Source organism: Dipteris shenzhenensis, chromosome 6 (genome assembly GCF_047967505.1).
Source record: "Dipteris shenzhenensis isolate YYH24624 ecotype China chromosome 6, Dip_SZ_1.0, whole genome shotgun sequence".
In the NCBI taxonomy this organism is placed as follows: Eukaryota; Viridiplantae; Streptophyta; class Polypodiopsida; order Gleicheniales; family Dipteridaceae; genus Dipteris; species Dipteris shenzhenensis.
Genome location: NC_141601.1, coordinates 34,483,285 through 34,501,087, shown reverse-complemented (window position 1 = coordinate 34,501,087; position 17,803 = coordinate 34,483,285). Strand labels below are relative to the sequence as shown.

The following is a 17,803-nucleotide window of genomic DNA, read 5'->3' as shown; positions in this document are numbered from 1 at the left end:
CGGCCTTACACAGGAAAGAATCCAATTGGAAGCTGGGAAAGGTCTCGCCATGGCCGTTCCCGGTATCTCTGAGTGTTCCCAAGCTCTCTCCTTGAACTGATACATGGCGATGGCGATGGCGATGGCGAGAGCTTGCTGTGCGTCACGGGTGACGTTAAAGCTTCATTTGACACCGCTGACGGAAGACCCATAAGTACTTGGGATTACATTGGAAGGATATTTTCCACAGCCACGCACTCTCAGGTTCAGTGTACCACTTTCCTATTTAAGCCTGTTGCACCTCCCCATCCTCATCTTTACCGGCTTCTCAAATTCTCTCCCACTTCTCTCCTTTCGAATTAGACGGTCGATTACTTAGCTTTACGTTGCTCTCTTTTGTCTTTACGAGCCCCCAGCACAGCATAGTGGAGCTTTGCAGTCCCCCGCACTCAACGAAAACAACGTAATTTTCGCAGAGATTGTAAAGGTTGATATTGAGTACCGTACATACAGCGAATTCTGCAAAACATAGAGGACATGGCACCAGCGTACGCTGTTCTTTCCCTCATGTTCTCTTAACACTTGTACACATTATGTGGAACAACTATCTCTTTACACAAATTTCTTCTGGAATCCTACTCTAGAGCAGACGTGCATATTCATTTCGTATGTTCTGCATCAGCGTAATTTTTTCCCAAACATCGGGCTGCACTATTTTGCATGTACATACGGATTAAACTGTGAATATGAAAGTGTCACAATGTTGGTGCTTGAGTTGTATGCAAAAAGTAAGGTATATTGCGAGAGTCAAAAAACATAGAAGGCTCCATTTTGGTGATGTGCACCGCAAAAAGTACGCTGAATTCATAACAATACCATCAGCTGCTGGCCTTGTCACGAAAGATATATAGATATAAATGTATATAGATTTTAAGTATTGGGTTGCAACTTTAACGTGTATGTTAGTATTTGAAAATTAAATACATCACCGAATGCCGTTACCTTTTCTCTGGTACGTCAATATTAAGCGACCTATTCATATGAAGACTCGTGACTTGGATTAAGAGACTGTCAGTCGAAATGCTAATTTTCTAGTTGTGCACAAAAGGCTTGTATAGACCTTCATTCTTAGAAGCATAGGGCAGTGATGGTGCGAGGAGCTTGCACACGGATTGTTGTGGCAATTTTTGGAATGTGATATTAACAATCTTGTATACAAGACTCAGAGTAAAAGTCCTGCAATGAAATTATTTCTTTTGCTACGCCCTTGAGTCCATGTTCTGATTCTCCTAATACAAGATATCTAGAGGATTAATGCGTGTAGGAGGGTTATTCATTTGCTACATTAAATTATTCGTATGTTTATGGCCTTTAAAAAAAAAGTTTTTTCAATAGATAGGAAGTACAGTCGCCGTTGGGATAAATGAAATTTCCCCTAGACAAACTTGGTATCAAATTGTCGAGGAAAAACTAAGGGGAAATGTCAAAGTACAGTGGCAACATCAAAGTATAATATATATTTTTTAAAATTTATCATGACCCATGCACGTATGTTTTTGAGGCAAGGATATCCTCTCTATCAGCATACCAAATTTGGACGGAGTGAAACAAATTAAAACGAATGCAAGGGAGGGGCACAATGCTCCCAAATTATTAGAAAAGATTAATAAAAAATTTCCTTGTCATTAGAGCCCTTTGTTGAGAAGCAGGAACGTGCGGCATCTGATGAGTGCTTTGGACAAAATGTTGCAGGAAGAAGCTTTGGTGAAATCCTTCAGATTCAAAGACTGCATAACAAAGAACATCGATCATTTGTTTAATTACCTATAACAAGTAGTTTGGATTTTACCACATTCAGGATACTTAAAATTATTGCAAAATTTCTTTCTATGTCAGAGCTGTTGAATGGCAATACATAAAGGTTAGCTGTAGGAGGCGAGTTTTCTTCCCTCATGGAAAGAAGGAACTGCCTAGCTGACATGCGCAGAGTCAAAAGGATTGACTGTTAGGACTCAGAAAACTAATAGCCCTGAATAATCTAGGTGTGATACAGGTTAAAGGAAAGAAGCTACACCTCATAGTTATTCATAGTTATTTTGGTGGTTTTTTCTTCCAAATGCCAGCTTTAACACTTCTGCACTTCTTAGCTGCTTGTCCTGTAGTAAGCATCTGGTTTACTGCTGTAGGTGTCCTCTCGATGGAATTCTACTTGAATGGTTTGCCCGGTGTGATAACGGCAGATTTTCTGTAGTGCACGTGGGAATGGACAAGCTACCAGAGTACAGCCGAATGTGCTCTTATGCCAATGATAAAATATTTCATTGGTGTTTTATGAAGCTGCTATCCTCAGTCCTTTAATCGGCATGTATGTCCAAGTTCATGCCATTTCAAGAAAAGATCGTGTGTATGTACTTTCAATCAAAGCATGACGATTAAAGGACTGAGGACTGGTGTGCCTCCACGTGGTTGCAGAGTAGACAATCTTGGGTGATCAAGGCCCCCGACAGCAGCATACTCACTTGCACAAGCAGCGTGCATAGCAGATGTGCTGACACGACGAGTCACAAGTAGGCAAGCAAAGTAGGCCAACCGTGTGTGCGATTTGTGGCAGCGGCTGCGCTGTCCTGTCCTGCAAGAAGTACAGGAGACCGACAGGGATAAAAGATGTGCTGCAAGCCCTGGCACAGCGGTGGCTGACGAATGCCACGTGCTTGGGAAGATAAGTCGAGCTCAAATGCTGGCACAGCGGAAGATCCATTTCCCCGGATGACAGGCAGATCCGTTCTCCTGGTTGACAAGTGGCATGAATCGATCTCCCCTGTGCTTGGATGGAGTGTTAACAGAAAATGGTGAATCCAAGTCCGTAGTCTAATATGGTGAATGGATGTGGGGCTGCCATATGGCAAGGTCCCTTGTGGGATAATGCCACATACCATAGTGCACTATGGATGCACTAGTACATATGCACTACAGCCCCCTCTCTTGTACCATCCCCTGGGCGGAACTTTTGAGAGGGGGAAGAGGGTGGCTAGGAGGCCACAAAGTGGCACTACCATTGGTGGCCACACAAATATCTAACAGACTGCTAAGGATGTTATTACACGCAGCCTTGGTGGTGGGCTGTAATCATGGTTGACATGTGTGCTGTGCTGAAATGATCTATCCTGCAGTGGCTCTTTTTGCAAGGTTAACTTTTTGTGATGGGAGTGTTGGAGTGATGAGAGGGAGAAAAGGGGCTGGCACGGGGGCTTGAGGAGTTGTTTCCCTTTGTGGTAGATCTATCTTGTGCTGCCCATGTTTGATTCCACCTGCAGTTATAATTCTATAGGTCGACACTGAGCTCTTACCCTGTTCATGCAGATTTGAGCTGAGTTTACCAATGTTGGACTCAAAGTCAGAGTCTCCAGCTTTGTTTGATGGAACAACTAGGTAAGAAGAATTGAATTTCCTTTCATTACTTTATAAGGGTCATGGCTAATGACAACTGAAGTCCTTTGGAAACCTTTCAGGTTATATATCAGTACAATTTGCCCTTATGCACAAAGAGTTTGGAGTGCAAGAAATTTCAAGGTAATAAATTCGCATGCCCAAGAAATTGCGGGGGTGTGTGTGTGTGTGAGAGAGAGAGAGAGAGAGAGAGAGAGAGAGAGAGAGTGAGTATGTGTGTGTGTGTGTGTGTGTGTGTGTGTGTGTGTGTGTGCTGACAACAATGAAACTCTGGCATCATCCAGTCTGGAAGCCATTGGAAAATACCATGTCAATAGTTGAACCACCTGGCTGACGTGTATAAATGCTTGTAAAACTCGTTTTAAAGTGAATTAGTTTGATAATTATTGTTGGTGTACAAATCTGGGAAAATAATCTACTCCATTATACTCAGGGCCTGGAAAACATTGAGCTTGTAAATATCAGCCTTTCTGACAAGCCATCTTGGTATCTTGAAAAGGTTTACCCAGCTGGCAAGGTATGCTATCTAATGTGGCCTAAGAAAGTAGTAGAGCTTTAAAAACCTTGAAAGGTAGAGTGGCTTAAATGGAAACTTTTTTCCCAGGTTCCATCATTAGAACATAATGGAAAGGTAACTGGAGAGAGCTTGGATTTGCTTCAATATCTTGACAAGAACTTTCAAGGTCCTGCCCTCTTCCCTCTGGTAAGTCCTGCTTAAAGTACTTTTCCTGTTTACTGACATATTTGATTATGATTATTTGAATGTTGCTTAGTAAGATATCTTCCGGTAATATGCTTTCACATAATACATTTACATGAATCTTCATCTTTGAAGATTGCAGGTTGGAAATCCTATTATATGGTTCATTCACACTAGACCTTCAAGCAGAAAGTTATGCATGGTATATTAATTCAAGCTCTTAAAATTCTGATTACTTTTCCACAACATACAGGGATCTGCAAAGGAGGCGGCAACAAAAGACCTTCTGAACTACACAGATGAGCTGACCAAGGCTGGCTTTGGAGTGTTAAGGAATAAGGAGGCTACTAAGGCATATGCTCAGGAAACTCTTGGTGGGTATATAAAGCCTTTCAAGACATGCACATTAAAATTATTTGCCATATCGATTTTTTTTCTTGTTTGAATTTGGTATTGTCTATCAATAGTCCCTGTCTTCTTGCCAAGAAATGGCATGATCCCTTGATACATAATATATTGGCTTTCCCTGGAATGAAAAAATAGTAGAATGTTGTGGATAGTCAATTTTTTGCCATGTAATTGCATGCCCATACTTCTGTCTTTCAATGGTCCATCTCTTGTAAGGAATTTGGATGGTCTCTACTGTTTTTTTAAGATAACATTAAGACCAAGGGGGCTTATGTGGATATTGTAAATCTTTTTTCAGTTGTTGCTTAATATATTGGCTTTCTCTGGAGAAAGCAGTAGAATTAAATGGATAGTCATTCTTTTGCATCTTTCCTTGCCATGAAAATGCATGATCTGTACTGCGGTCAAGGTTCGATGGTGATCTGTGGGTTTTTGTAGATATCATATGCCATTTTGTGCTGTTATGTAGTATCTTTGATTTTGCAGGAAGCGGAAGTTGTCAAATGAATAGATAGTTATGTTTTTGCATTCGTTTTTTGTAGGAGCATGCAATAGCAACATATTTAGTTTGCACCTTTTTTGTCATATGTGGCATTCTTTCCACCAGTTTATGTGAATGTATGAACCTGCACATATATGACCCCAACATGGCTAGCTGAATGCATATGTACCCAACTTAGCTAGCTGAATGTATATGTAACCAACCTAGCTCGCTCCATGCTTTTTTTGGCAAGAAGATAAGTGCCTTCTTGGAAAAGTAATTTCATAATGTCGCAAAGTTGCGTGATTAGTCCTATGTTTGATTCCTAAAACCTTGAATGCTCCATGATTATGGCAGGCTCAGTCCTTGATTATTTGGAAGCTTCCCTTGGCAAGTTCAGTGATGAAGGCCCTTATTTTCTTGGTCAGATCAGCGCGGTATTGTACATGTTTGGATTTTTTTTTTCCAGTTAAATCATTTGATCATTCACAATTTCTGATATGTAGCTACCTCAGACTAAGCCATGTTTCACCCTATGAGATTCTGTTTTTCAATCTAATTTTGCTTTCAAGCCTAGACTTCCACTGTCTCAGGGTAGTTCAATCCTTGTAGAAAGTGGTAACAATATAATAGGAAAAGGCAACCTGCATTGGCTTGCAGAAAAGCATTGTTTTGTTGTCTATTGTGCATCATTCCTCTCCTACTACATGGAAGGGTCAATTACATTGCTTGCATTGTGTAGGTTGATCTTGCATATGCTCCCTTCCTTGAAAGGTTTCAGCTACTGAGCGCAGATCTTCTGAATTATGATATATTGCAAGGACGACCTAGGCTCACGAAATGGTTCAAGGTCAGTTAAAAGAAGCTGTTGTTTGGAAATTATACAGTTGTAGATGAGCACTGACAATTTTTGTAGGTGCCGGTGAAAACATTGTGCTTCTTGTTTTCTGTCCTCGTCAAGTCATGAAACCATTGCAGGCTACCATGAATGGACTATTGGTGATAGGGTAAAGTTTTTTGGTAATTGGCCAAGGATCAAATGTGCAAGTGTAGTTTTTATATTCCCTTTTGCTAAATTGTCTTTGTTTTCATCCAGGCTATCAATGAATTGGATGCCTACACGAGCACAAAAGTTGATCCAAAGATCATCACAGAGAGGATGAAGAAGCATCTGGTATGATTACTTAACAGATTTATTGGTCCATCCTTCATTCTTCTTATTGTATTGGTTTGTATAACTGGGTTCGATTTGACTGGTACATTGGGGATGTTTGTCATGTATGCAGGGACGGTAACTTTGGGAAATAGTGACCTTTAAACACATATACATGTAGATGAATTCCTGAACAATAAATCGTTGTACATCTGTTTTGAGTAATAATAGAAAACCAAATGATTTTGTCCAAGTACACCTGGCGTCTTTGTTTTGAAGACTACTGCTCTCGGTACTTGTCTGCAGAGATTATCTTAAGCTTAGTACACTGTAAATGTTTTGCATCTGAGATTTTACTGGATAATAAAAGAAAGGCTATTTTGCAGCATATCAAGGAAAGTAGTTACTCTGTAGTCAATCAAGGACCCTACAGGACCATAATGTTGAGATGGAAGTTAAAAGTGGTTACTCTGTAGTCAATCAAGGGCCCTACAGGACCATGATGTTGAGATGGAAGTTATGGTTCTTTAGAAGTATAAGAACTAGACCTCGGACTGATTTCCATCTGATTTTGCAGCGTTTCCTTCAAAAGTGTCTCTTTTCTTTTTCTTTGTAGCCCTAAGACATGTTATGTAGAACGTCTGAATTCTAGACTTTATTTTTGAGAATGTCCTGTCATACGAATTCCTCTTGGAATATGGGGTTTTTTAAAGGAATGTAATCAGGATATATGAGATATCAGTATAATGATTTTGTGTATGTAAATCAGAACAATGTCCACATTTGTCATGGACTGAAATGCACCTAAGAAATTGATTAAGTATGCAAGTACTAACAATTTTTGAACGAGTACATACATAGTGAACAAGGAGCCCATTTCTAAAAGATGGTATTAGCCTCTTACTATTAAAATTAATGGTCGTGCATTGAAAGAGCACTACCTATTGCCCACAAGCCAATGGCCAAGCAAAGTGAACCAAAAAGATCTTAAAAGAGCTCAACCTATTGCTGATAAGCCAATGGCCAAGCAAAGTGAACCAAAAAGATCCTATGCAACATGCTGGCCAAGATGGTAGAAGCCAATAGCCGTGAGTGGGAGCAAAAGATCTATGCTTTGGGCATATCAAACCTTAATCCATATAGTATTTTCTATCACTTAGAGCAGCCGTGAGGTGGTTATTACAGCAACATACTTTATCCCAAGCCTTCAGCATCTCACTGAAATCCTAATTGTATACCATGCAATGCTAGCCAGGAGGAGGAGGGGGGAAGCATGGTTTGATTGTAAGGTTATGTCAAGGAAAGCAGATTGACTTAGGTAATTAGTATATTGTACTCATGCCATTAAAAAAAAAAGAAAGTATCTAGGAGATTGGCCATTTGAGGTGGAAAAGATCAAGTCCAATTGCATCATTTGACCGGAGACTTTAGACAGGAAGGCCTTTACAATTTTGATGGATGGAAGCAAGCTGAACCACTTTATTTCAAATGCGAAGGACTTGAACCAGCCTAGAACCTTTGGAGCCTGCTAACCAATCCTAGGCAAGGAGGACTTGAACCAGCCTAGAACCTTTGGAGCCTGCTAACCAATCCTAGGCAAGGAGGTGCGCCTATCCAACACTCTCAATTCTTCCTTGAATTAGGGGGATCAGCATTTACTCCAACTTTGTCACCACCTTTGAACTCCAATTCATCCAAGGGGAACCCCTTTCAACTCCTATGCTAAACGAATGCATCACATTGACAAAACTAACTCAACAATTATTTATCCTTAACAATCTTGTAGTCATAGTACTCTTTATAAAGACCTTCCACGAGATTATGTATGATTCATGTTGAGAGACCAGCTCAACATCATGTGATTACATGTGCATAGCACTGACACATATAGAGTGCTATAAAGGAAAGGGTTAGAAGCCCTAACCCTAACCTTAACCCTAAATGAGTTTGCATCTATTCTACATTTAGTGTACAGTTTGTCAGCCCAAGTGCCTTCCAGTTGAAGGAAGCTCCAACGCAACGACGCACTCTGCCATCCCATCTATGCCTTTACAAACAACAATGCCACAAGTCGGCAAGACGGCAAAAACTCAAAGATTGCAGCTCCAAATGCATCTAGTAAGAGCTACAACACATGGTGTTTATTGATCGGTTGCAAATGCCTTTAGCAACTACGCTGCTTCAACACATAGTCTCTAAAGCTCTCGCAACAAGGCTGTAGCCCATAACTAGCGACCGCACCTCTGCAACGCCAGCCGCATGCAACGTCCATCAAACTTCTACGTTCCACGTCACTGTCGACCTCCAGCTCAGTGAGCACCTCCATAGCCTATGCGGCCGCCTCCATCTACATAGCCCGACCAGTCGGCTCCAGCAAAAGAGAGGCACTCATCGACTCTCTACTCACAACGCTCCACCTAGCCACCTCACGCTCCAAAATGCAGCGCCAAGATCTGCAGCTCCAAGGCCACGGTAGCCTTCAGCAGCCAAGTGGCTTCCGATCTTCAACGACCAAATCTGCCAAGCTCCTCCAAACGACGGATGACTATGCCTCCTCATACGACGCCTCCAAAACTTACGTGACAGAATCTACGAAGATTTTGTCTCATCTTAATCCTCAATCTAACCGCACATAGGTGTGATATAGTAATTGACATGTGGCAATCTACAAACCACACCCAACTTTTGGTTTAGTTAACTCGGGTATGGTTTACAGTGGATAGGGTTGGTCAATTTAACCCCGAGTCAGGCTAACCTTGGTTGGGTCACCACAATGCAGTGTGGTCGAAATTGTGACACGTGGCACTCTTATCCTCACTTCTACATCAACATTGCCACCTCACCTGCCACATCAGCACTGCCACCTCAACTGTTGCCTCAACACTGCTACCACACGAGGCAGTCCCTTGGTAGTCACAGTTATCCCTTGTCAGGCACTGCATGTGAATCCTTGTGCCACCTCATCACATAGTGTCCCAGAGGAACACCCTTGGCAGGCACACCCTTGCATGTGAACGCAGTGGCCACATCATCACTTTGCACCCCTTTTTTGCCCCTCCACCTAGATCAAGTCATATCTCTTGCTCTAAGAAGAATTTGAGAGGCTCCAAAAAGAAAAATCACTGGATTTTTTGTGCTCTACGCGCTCGTCACATCATGCGCACATTTTGGTGCAAGTTTCATATACTCTGAGCCTCAACGACAAATCCACTTCCTACACGCACATCAACCTCTACATCGACGCATCTGACCCAACACCTAAAACGAACAAAGAAAAGGAATTATTTGCTGCTTTTTCATCACCTGACGGTTGGTCTAGATCTAGTTCAGAGTAGATTAGATCACATATAGAGAAGAGAACTCCAAAGCAGCCAATTGAAGCCATGCCGAAAAATTCCTAAATAGTTCCTACTCGGAGTTAGTTCATTTGCTTACATGCGGTTTCACATCATCACATTACCTAAAACCTGACGTTCATCAGTTCCGACTTTAGAGTGTTTAGAGGTATTGATTGACTGATTAGTGGGATAGCACATGATTTGATTTCATACACACATGCCATCATTGTAAAGTGGCTATTTTTCGGCATTGTGCACATCATTTCATGCATTGTAAAGCCTCTTGGCTATTCCCGGCATCATTTGCCACAAGCCTTGTAATAGATTGAATTATATATTGCAGTTCTATCTTCACCGATAGTTCAGATTTCACTTGACATAGTTAGTGTTTTGCAGTTGATTCAGATAGTGGTTTCACAAACACTTTGAGTACATTTCTTGCACCATGTCTATGACTAGCAACCTCAATCTGGAGGCATCTACTAAGCTAGACAATTCCAATTATAGCACATGGAAATACTGAATGGAGACCATTCTTGTATTTCAGGACAAATGGGAGTATGTTGATGGATCTACACCTAGACCATTGGATGATCTAGCCAGCAATAGCTCTACTCCACCTGTTGTCACAACACCAGCAACAGGATCTACAACAAGATCTCTAGCTACATCAATAGTTCGCGCACCTATAGCAGATCTTGCCATTTCCCGAACACAGGCAGAATGGGACAAGAAAGACAAGTATGCATATCATCTGATCAAGCAGAATGTGCGAGATGTCATGCTAGGATAGCTCAACATAGTCAAGACATCCAAAGAAGCATGGGATATGTTCGCAGCTCTCCACAAGTCCAAGAACACTTCCAGGATTCTCACACTGAGAAACCAAATAAACTAGAGTTTCCACAACAGCAATGAAACCGGTCACATACTCAGAATCAAAGATTACAACAATCAACTCGCAACACAGTAGGAGAGACTATGAATCCCGTAGAAATGGTTCAAGTCATCCTGAATGGACTAGGAGAGGGATACGAGAATCTAGTCTAGAGTATTGCCATCCCACGGTAAATTCTGACACTGAAAGAACTTCAGTAGCTCGCCATCGAAGCTTTTTTCACAGGAGCGCACGGCTGGGAGGCAGCGCCATCTATTGTATCAGTTTTACAGTAATCAAATTTTTATTTCTCCATACTTTCTGCTTTCTCTCTTGCGTAGGAGATCCTGTTATCTGTTAAGCACAGACGTTGTATTGTTTTCTTACATGGTATCAGAGCCTGGACTCTAGCAAGAAGATTTGGTAGATTGTGAGAGCCTGGACTCTAGCGAGCAAATTGTGAGAGATGGTCCAGCCCGCAAGACTGCGAATCCCACCGTTTGGCGAAAGCGAAAAGTTGGACGGCTCTCATTATCCACTCTGGAAGTTCAAGATGAAGACCATCCTAAGCGCATACGAGCTTTGGGATACTGCTACTGGGGTGGACCTGAAACCAGTTCCGAGATCGAATCCGGCCAATGCAACACAATAGATAGTACCAACTACGGATGAGATTCTCATGTGGACAAGAAGAAATGCAGATGCACTGTGTTCTATTGTCTGCAGTGTAAGTGATTCCATCATGGTGTTAATTCAACATGTCACCACAGCAGAGGAGGCATGGACGGTCTTGAAAAATCAGTAGGAGACCACGAATCAGACACGGATTCAGAATCTGGAGACTCAACTCGCGAATAAGAAACTGTCAGAGTCTGAAGCGGTAGAGAAGTTCATCACCAGGGTGAAGAATCTGCATGATCAGATGACTGCGATTGGTATCACCATCACCAGCGAGAATCTAGCATGGAGGTGCATACGGATTCTCCCACTAAAGTATGACGGTCTTGTTACGGCGCTGAATATGCAGAACAAAAATCTACCCCTCAACTTTGAGGATTTTAGCGCAATGCTTCTGAAGGAGGAGATGCATCAAAAGAGAGGATTGGAGAAGATTCGGCTTTCTACGCTGGAGCAAAGAAAGGTAAGGGTAAGGACTCTGGTAACCCATCTTCTTTTCATGATAAAATGAGAAAGAAGAAGATTAAGTGCTTCTATTGCAACAAGGCAGGGCACAAGCAGAATGAGTGCCGAAAGAAGATTGCAGATGAGAAGGACAGAGTAAAGAAAGAGTCCAACAATAGTCCGCAGGCAGTACTAGTAGTGCTGTTCGTAGCAATTGAGGAGATTTGCACGGAGGCAGTTCATGTACCTGCAGATGAACCTTGGATCATTGACAGTGGTGCATCGTGCCACATGACCAGTCGCAAGGATTGGTATACCTCTCTATAACCGGTAGGGAATGACATCTTGGTGGCAGTCAGCAATGATGCAAAATGTCCAGCAAAAGGAAAAGGTACGATTGCTCTCAAGTCAGATGGAGTTGTAAAATAGTTGTCTGATGTTCTTTATGTGCCAGATATCAAGAGGAACTTGTTGTCCGTTTCTGCGATCACGGATCGGGACCTCAAAGTTCACTTCGATAAGAATGGCGCACAGATTTTGGATCTTCAAGGGAAGGTTGTTGGTAAAGATAAACGGCACAACAACATCTACGAACTCTCAACTTTCAGTGCTCGAGCCGATGTGAAGAACACTAAGCTGTGGCATGAGAGGTTTGGTCATCTAAACCTTAGTTCTTTAAAGGAGATGCATAAAAGTGAAATGATTGCAGACCTACCAGAAATTTCAGATCTGCTCGATGTATGTGAAGCTTGCATGATGTGGGCAAGCAGCATCGGCATCCCTTTCCTAAAGAGGCCAGCAGGGCCAAGGCTCCTCTAGAACTCGTTCACACGGACCTCTGCGGAAAGATGGAGATGGAAGCTTTGGGTGGTTCCTACTACTTCATGATGCTGATCGGCGACTACAGTAGAAGGATATGGATATACTTCCTGAAGACTAAAGACGAGGCTTTTAGTAAGTTCAACGAATGGCATGTAATGGTCGAGAAAGAATCGGGGAGGAAGGTGAAGAAGTTGAGATCAGACAGAGGTGGAGAGTCCACATCAAATGAATTCGAAAGTTATTGCAAAAGTCACAGGATCAAGAGGCAGAAACCCCCGCCACCTACATCACAGCAAAATGGAGTAGTAGAACGCAAGATGCGCGTGATATGCAAAATGTGGGCAGGAGTATGATGAAAGGGAAAGATTTGCCAAAGACTTTCTGGACTGAAGCATGTAACACTGTAGTTTACATTCTGAATCGTAGCTACACGAAGGCTGTGAATGGGATGACTCCACTGCAGGCCTTTTCTGGTAAGAAACCTTCAGCTGCATATTTTAGCGTTTTTGGATGTGACTGTTTTGTGCATGTCCCTGATGCTAACAGGACCAAATGGGAACCGAAGAGCCGGAAGTGTATTTTCTTGGGCTATAGTGAAGAGGCGAAGGGTTACCATCTCTATAACCCTGTTACCAAGAAGGTAATTGTAAGTCGCGATGTGGTCTTCTCAGAACAGCCGCATCAATTGGAGGAGGATGCTTCCTTCCCAGACGACCAGGACCAGGATATCCATCCAGTACAACCACCAACAATAGACCGAACTCCCCCAACGGTGCTTGGGAGGATTCAAGACAAAGAAGAGGAAGAAGAATCTGCAGAACCACAACGGCAACGGCCATTCCCAAAGTGGGTAAAGCAGCTTTTGGATGGTAGAGAACCTCCAGCCATTGAGGACGAACCATCCAAACACCGCTGGTCCAAGAGATTAGAGGAGCAAAGAAGGGAGCAGGAACACTTGGTCAACTACGCTTTGATCGATGCTGAAGAACCCAAGTGCTGAAGAGACACAGGGTGATGATAGGTGGATGGAGGCCATGCAGTCGGAGTATGGCTCCATAATGAAGAACAACACTTGGGACCTTGTGGATCGACCACCAAAACGCAAGGTAATTGGAACCAAGTGGGTGTACAAGACCAAGTACAAGTCCAACGGCATGTTGGATAAGTACAAGGCTCAGCTCGTGGCAAAAGGATTCGCACAGATACATGGTTTTGATTATCAGGATACTTTTGCTCCCATAGCTTGACTAACCACAATTCGTAGTGTTTTGGCTTTAGCTGCCCAGGGAAGTTGGCCCGTGTTTCAGATGGATGTAAAATCCGCCTTTCTGAATGGAGATTTCAAGGAGGAGGTATACGTGGAACAACCACCAAGTTTTGAGATCCCCGGTTTGGAAGGTAAAGTCCGTAAACTGAAGAAGGCACTTTACGGGCTAAAACAGGCCCCACGAGCGTGGTACCAGTGAATCGATGGCTACTTCTGCAAAATGGGTTCAAGAGGAGCCCATCTGACGCAAACTTGTATACCTTCAGAGAAGAAGGCAAGTGTATGATCATGGCCCTTTATGTGAACGACCTTGTCATAATAGGGAACCATGAAGAGAAGATCTCGTAGACAAAGCATTTGCTAGGAAGAGAGTTTGAAATGACAGACCTCGGACTGATGCATTTTTGTTTGGGGATTAAAGTTTGGCAAGAGCCGAAACAGATCTTCATTTCACAGCTGAAGTATGCTGGAGAGATACTGAAGGCATTTGGCATGGCTGAGTGCAAGACAGTTGGAACCCCTATGGAGGTTGATGTGAAGCTCTCAAACGAGGATTCATCACCACTAGTGGACGAAGCGAAGTACAGAAGGCTTGTGGGCAGCTTGATTTACCTGTGCAACACGCGGTCGGACATCAGTTTTGCGACTGGTGTACTAAGCAGGTTTTCCAATAAGCCCCGGGAGAACCATTGGAGGGCAAGGATGCGGGTGCTGAAATAAAGGCACACTTGATTATGGCATCACCTACACCAAGGGCAACATCTTGACCGGATTTTGTGACTCGGATTGGGCAAGAGACGTGAACAGCAAGAGATCAGTGATAGGTTATTGTTTCTCACTTGGATTTGGAGTTGTGTCATGGGTCAGCAAGAAGCAACCCATAGTTGCTCTTTCTTCTACCGAGGCCGAGTACAAATCAGCATGCTTTGCTTCTTGCGAGGCAGTGTGGTTGAGGAGGACTTTAGGGGACATGGGTGCAGTGCAGAACAAGCCTACGCAGTTATCATGTGACAATCAGAGTTGCATGGCGATTGCAAAGAACCCTGTGTTCCATGCTCGCACAAAACACATCGAGATTCAATATCACTTTGTACGCGAGCTCATCATGGATGGAGAGGTCGACTTGGTGTACTGTCCGACTACAGAGAATGCTGCGGACATCTTCACGAAGGCTCTTGGAAGAGACTTGCTAGAGAGGCATCTTCATTGACTTGGCATTGGGCCGAAAAAGTAAGTTCACTTGCGGGTGGACATTGAGGGGGGGTGTTAGATATCAATGCTCCACTCTCGTGTAACTACGCGAGAACCAGCTAACTCTACTTGTAAGCCCCCCATATGAGGAGAAGGCATTTGAGTAGCTCGGTTATCCGGTAGGTCCTGGTTTGGACACCAAATGGGGGCCATGTGTGGCCTGATGGCTGCACGGCTTCAGATAAAGTTGGCACACTGCCAACTAGGCTACATGCAAGTGCGAGAAGGCATCCCATGACTGACCGCACTGAGGGTAGACGGAGCATTTCTCGGGGCAGCCCACTCTCGAGTTGTGGGGCCCGTTTGGAGCCCCAGATGATCCCGAATCCGGGCTGAACGGAGATCGTAGGTTAGTTGCTCTATTTTGCATGCCGGTTCTATTGTGTGGTTGGTGGCCTATTTTGGGACCGACCCCCAATCAACCGTTTGGAGTGGACTAGGTCGGTCACCCAATTGGCTCTAACCAACTACTTGTGGTAGCTATATAAGAGTAAGCCCGTGAAGCCCATTTCATCACTGGCTACAGCGACCCTGATTCATTAGCATCCAGCCTCCCGTGCTCTACTATATCTAGCTCGCCATCGAAGCTTCTTTCACAGGAGCGCACAGCTGGGAGGCAGCGCCATCTATTGTATCAGTTTTACAGTAATCAAATTTTTGATTCTCGATACTATCTGTTTTCTCTCTTGCATACGAGATCCTATTATCTGTTAAGCAGAGATGTATTGTTTTCTTACAATAATGGCTTCAATTATGAGATTTTCAATATCCTTTTCCTACTCATCCAATAAATATGGTATGCATTGCTACATGAGAGCTGCTTCTCAATACTTCAAATATGGGATTGCTAAAGCTAAGTGAAACCCTTTTAAATTGATTGAATTACCATAATCCTCAAAAGAGAGTATGATAGGGAGGGATTTATAGGAGTTTCTAAAGTGTTCACTATTTGTTCATATATAGATGATGTTCTCTAAAATGAGGGTTATAATGATAAATAAGTATATTGTTCCATAAATGAGAAATTACAAAAGAATTGTATATTCCTTTGAGAAGTATACTAGCATGGTTGGTGTCAAAAATTATCGCTCGGACTTTTCTACTCATAGGTTTTTGCTCGAAAAATGTGCACACCCATCTGTGACAGTGACTATGTTAAAGATCGTGAGACCAGGAGATCGACACAAGGACATGCATTTTTCCTTGGTCAAGATGCTATATCATGGTTGTCAAATAAAGAACCAATTGTTTCTTTGTCTTCGATGAGTGAAGAAGAATATAGGGCACTCACTACAAGTGCATGTGAGGCTATATGGCTTAGAAAACTATTGTCCGAAACAAATTACTTTGATGAATCAAAGCCAATAACAATATATTGTGATAATCAATCCGCTCAAGCATTGGCCAAGAATCCAATATATCACTCCAGGACAAAGCACATTGATGTCAGAGAGAAATTCATCAGAGAAAGAGTGTTACTTGGTGACATCACACTGTAGCATTGTGATAGCAAAGAGAATGTTGCAGACATCTTTACCAAACCACTCGGTAAAGAGCTTTTTGAGAAGCACAAACAAGCTCTTGGTTTGACAAGGGGTGTGATGGAATGTAATGTTTCATTCTTTGATTCCCCAGAATCATCATCTTCAAGGAAGGCCTACTTCATGATGTTGATCTTGAGGAAAGGTGTTGAGAGATTAGCTCAACATCATGTGATTACATGTGCGTAGCACTAACACATATAGAGCGCTATAAAGGAAAGGGTTAGATGTGCTGACCTAACCCTAAATGGGTTTGTATATATTCTACATTTTCAACTAAATCTAGTGTACAGTTAGTCATTTGTGGTGTGCTCTCTAGCTGTGCCCTCTCTCCTCATCTCCACTCTCCTCCTCTCCCCTCTTCATATTTTGTCAACTCATGTTTCACAGTAACATTCGTACATGTTCACACAAGCAAGCCTGACCTTGCAGGTGCTTTTTCATGTTTGCACACCATTCAATGTCTCTAGCTGACCTTTGCAAACAAGTTTTTGCATCACCTTTCACAGGCTATTTGCATACATGAATGACGAATGATTTAATGTCTGCCTTGGGTTTAAAAACCTTTGCACCTTTTGCAAGAATTTACCTATACCAATATGAGAGAATTGCCTACCCCATTTTCACTTTTTCTTTACCATCCTCCTACCAATGCCAATCTTTTGATTTCTACGATCCTTTAAGCAATGTCAAAACACAAGACTGTACTATTTGATTGTCTATGGCCTATATTTTATCGTCTCTTTTCCATGGTTCTTGAGGGTCGTCGTTGTCAAACTTTGTAGAAGTAAAGGACATGAATGCCAAATACATTTTCTTTTTACCATCCTCTATCAATGTCAAACACAAGGCTCTACCGTTTGATTCTATATGGACTATATTTTATCATGTCTTTTTCTATGGTTCTTGAGGGTGATGGTGATTGTTTTTAATGTTTCTAGAAGGATAGGCTTGCAAAAAATACACTGAATTTTTTTGGTGAAATTTTTGATGCTTTATATTACACAAAAGCTTCCCTTGAATGAGGAGCCCAAAATTACATCAATAGAAGATCTCAGTATATACATTGTAGTCTATATAATGAGTTTGCAAATCCTTCGATAGAGTCCAGAGGGCCTAGTAATGAACCCAAGTGAAGAACAAATCAAACTCGTGTCTCATGGGCGAATTCTAAAATGCAAAAAATGCTCCAATAGGTACTAGTAGGAAATCTAGCTCTAGAGGACCCAGTAACGAACCAAGTGAAGAACAAATCAAACTCGTATCTGCGTGGGCGAATTCCAAAAAGCCAGAAATGCTTCCCAAAGGTAGCAGTATAGGAAATATTTCATAAAGTTGACAGGGCCCAAGAATTAACCCAAGTGAAGAACAAATCAAACTCGTGTCCAGAATCGGTGAATTCCAAAATGCCAAAAAT

The 17,803-nt window shown here is 42.5% G+C and overlaps 1 protein-coding gene across 1 annotated transcript in view; it reads left to right on the top strand.

Moving 5' to 3' along the window:
• The first annotated feature begins 235 nt into the window (after positions 1–235).
• LOC147901096 (glutathione S-transferase L2, chloroplastic-like) overlaps positions 236–17,803 on the top strand; it is an 82,149-nt gene continuing 64,581 nt past the window's right edge. The window contains exons 1-10 of the mRNA XM_087375791.1: positions 236–527; positions 3,340–3,408; positions 3,489–3,549; positions 3,860–3,943; positions 4,031–4,129; positions 4,380–4,500; positions 5,373–5,452; positions 5,758–5,865; positions 6,112–6,189; positions 6,302–6,389. Coding sequence (XP_087231917.1) covers positions 517–527; positions 3,340–3,408; positions 3,489–3,549; positions 3,860–3,943; positions 4,031–4,129; positions 4,380–4,500; positions 5,373–5,452; positions 5,758–5,865; positions 6,112–6,189; positions 6,302–6,310 — 720 coding nt within the window. The 5' untranslated portion in view covers positions 236–516 and the 3' untranslated portion in view covers positions 6,311–6,389. The remainder of the gene's footprint in view (positions 528–3,339; positions 3,409–3,488; positions 3,550–3,859; positions 3,944–4,030; positions 4,130–4,379; positions 4,501–5,372; positions 5,453–5,757; positions 5,866–6,111; positions 6,190–6,301; positions 6,390–17,803) is intronic.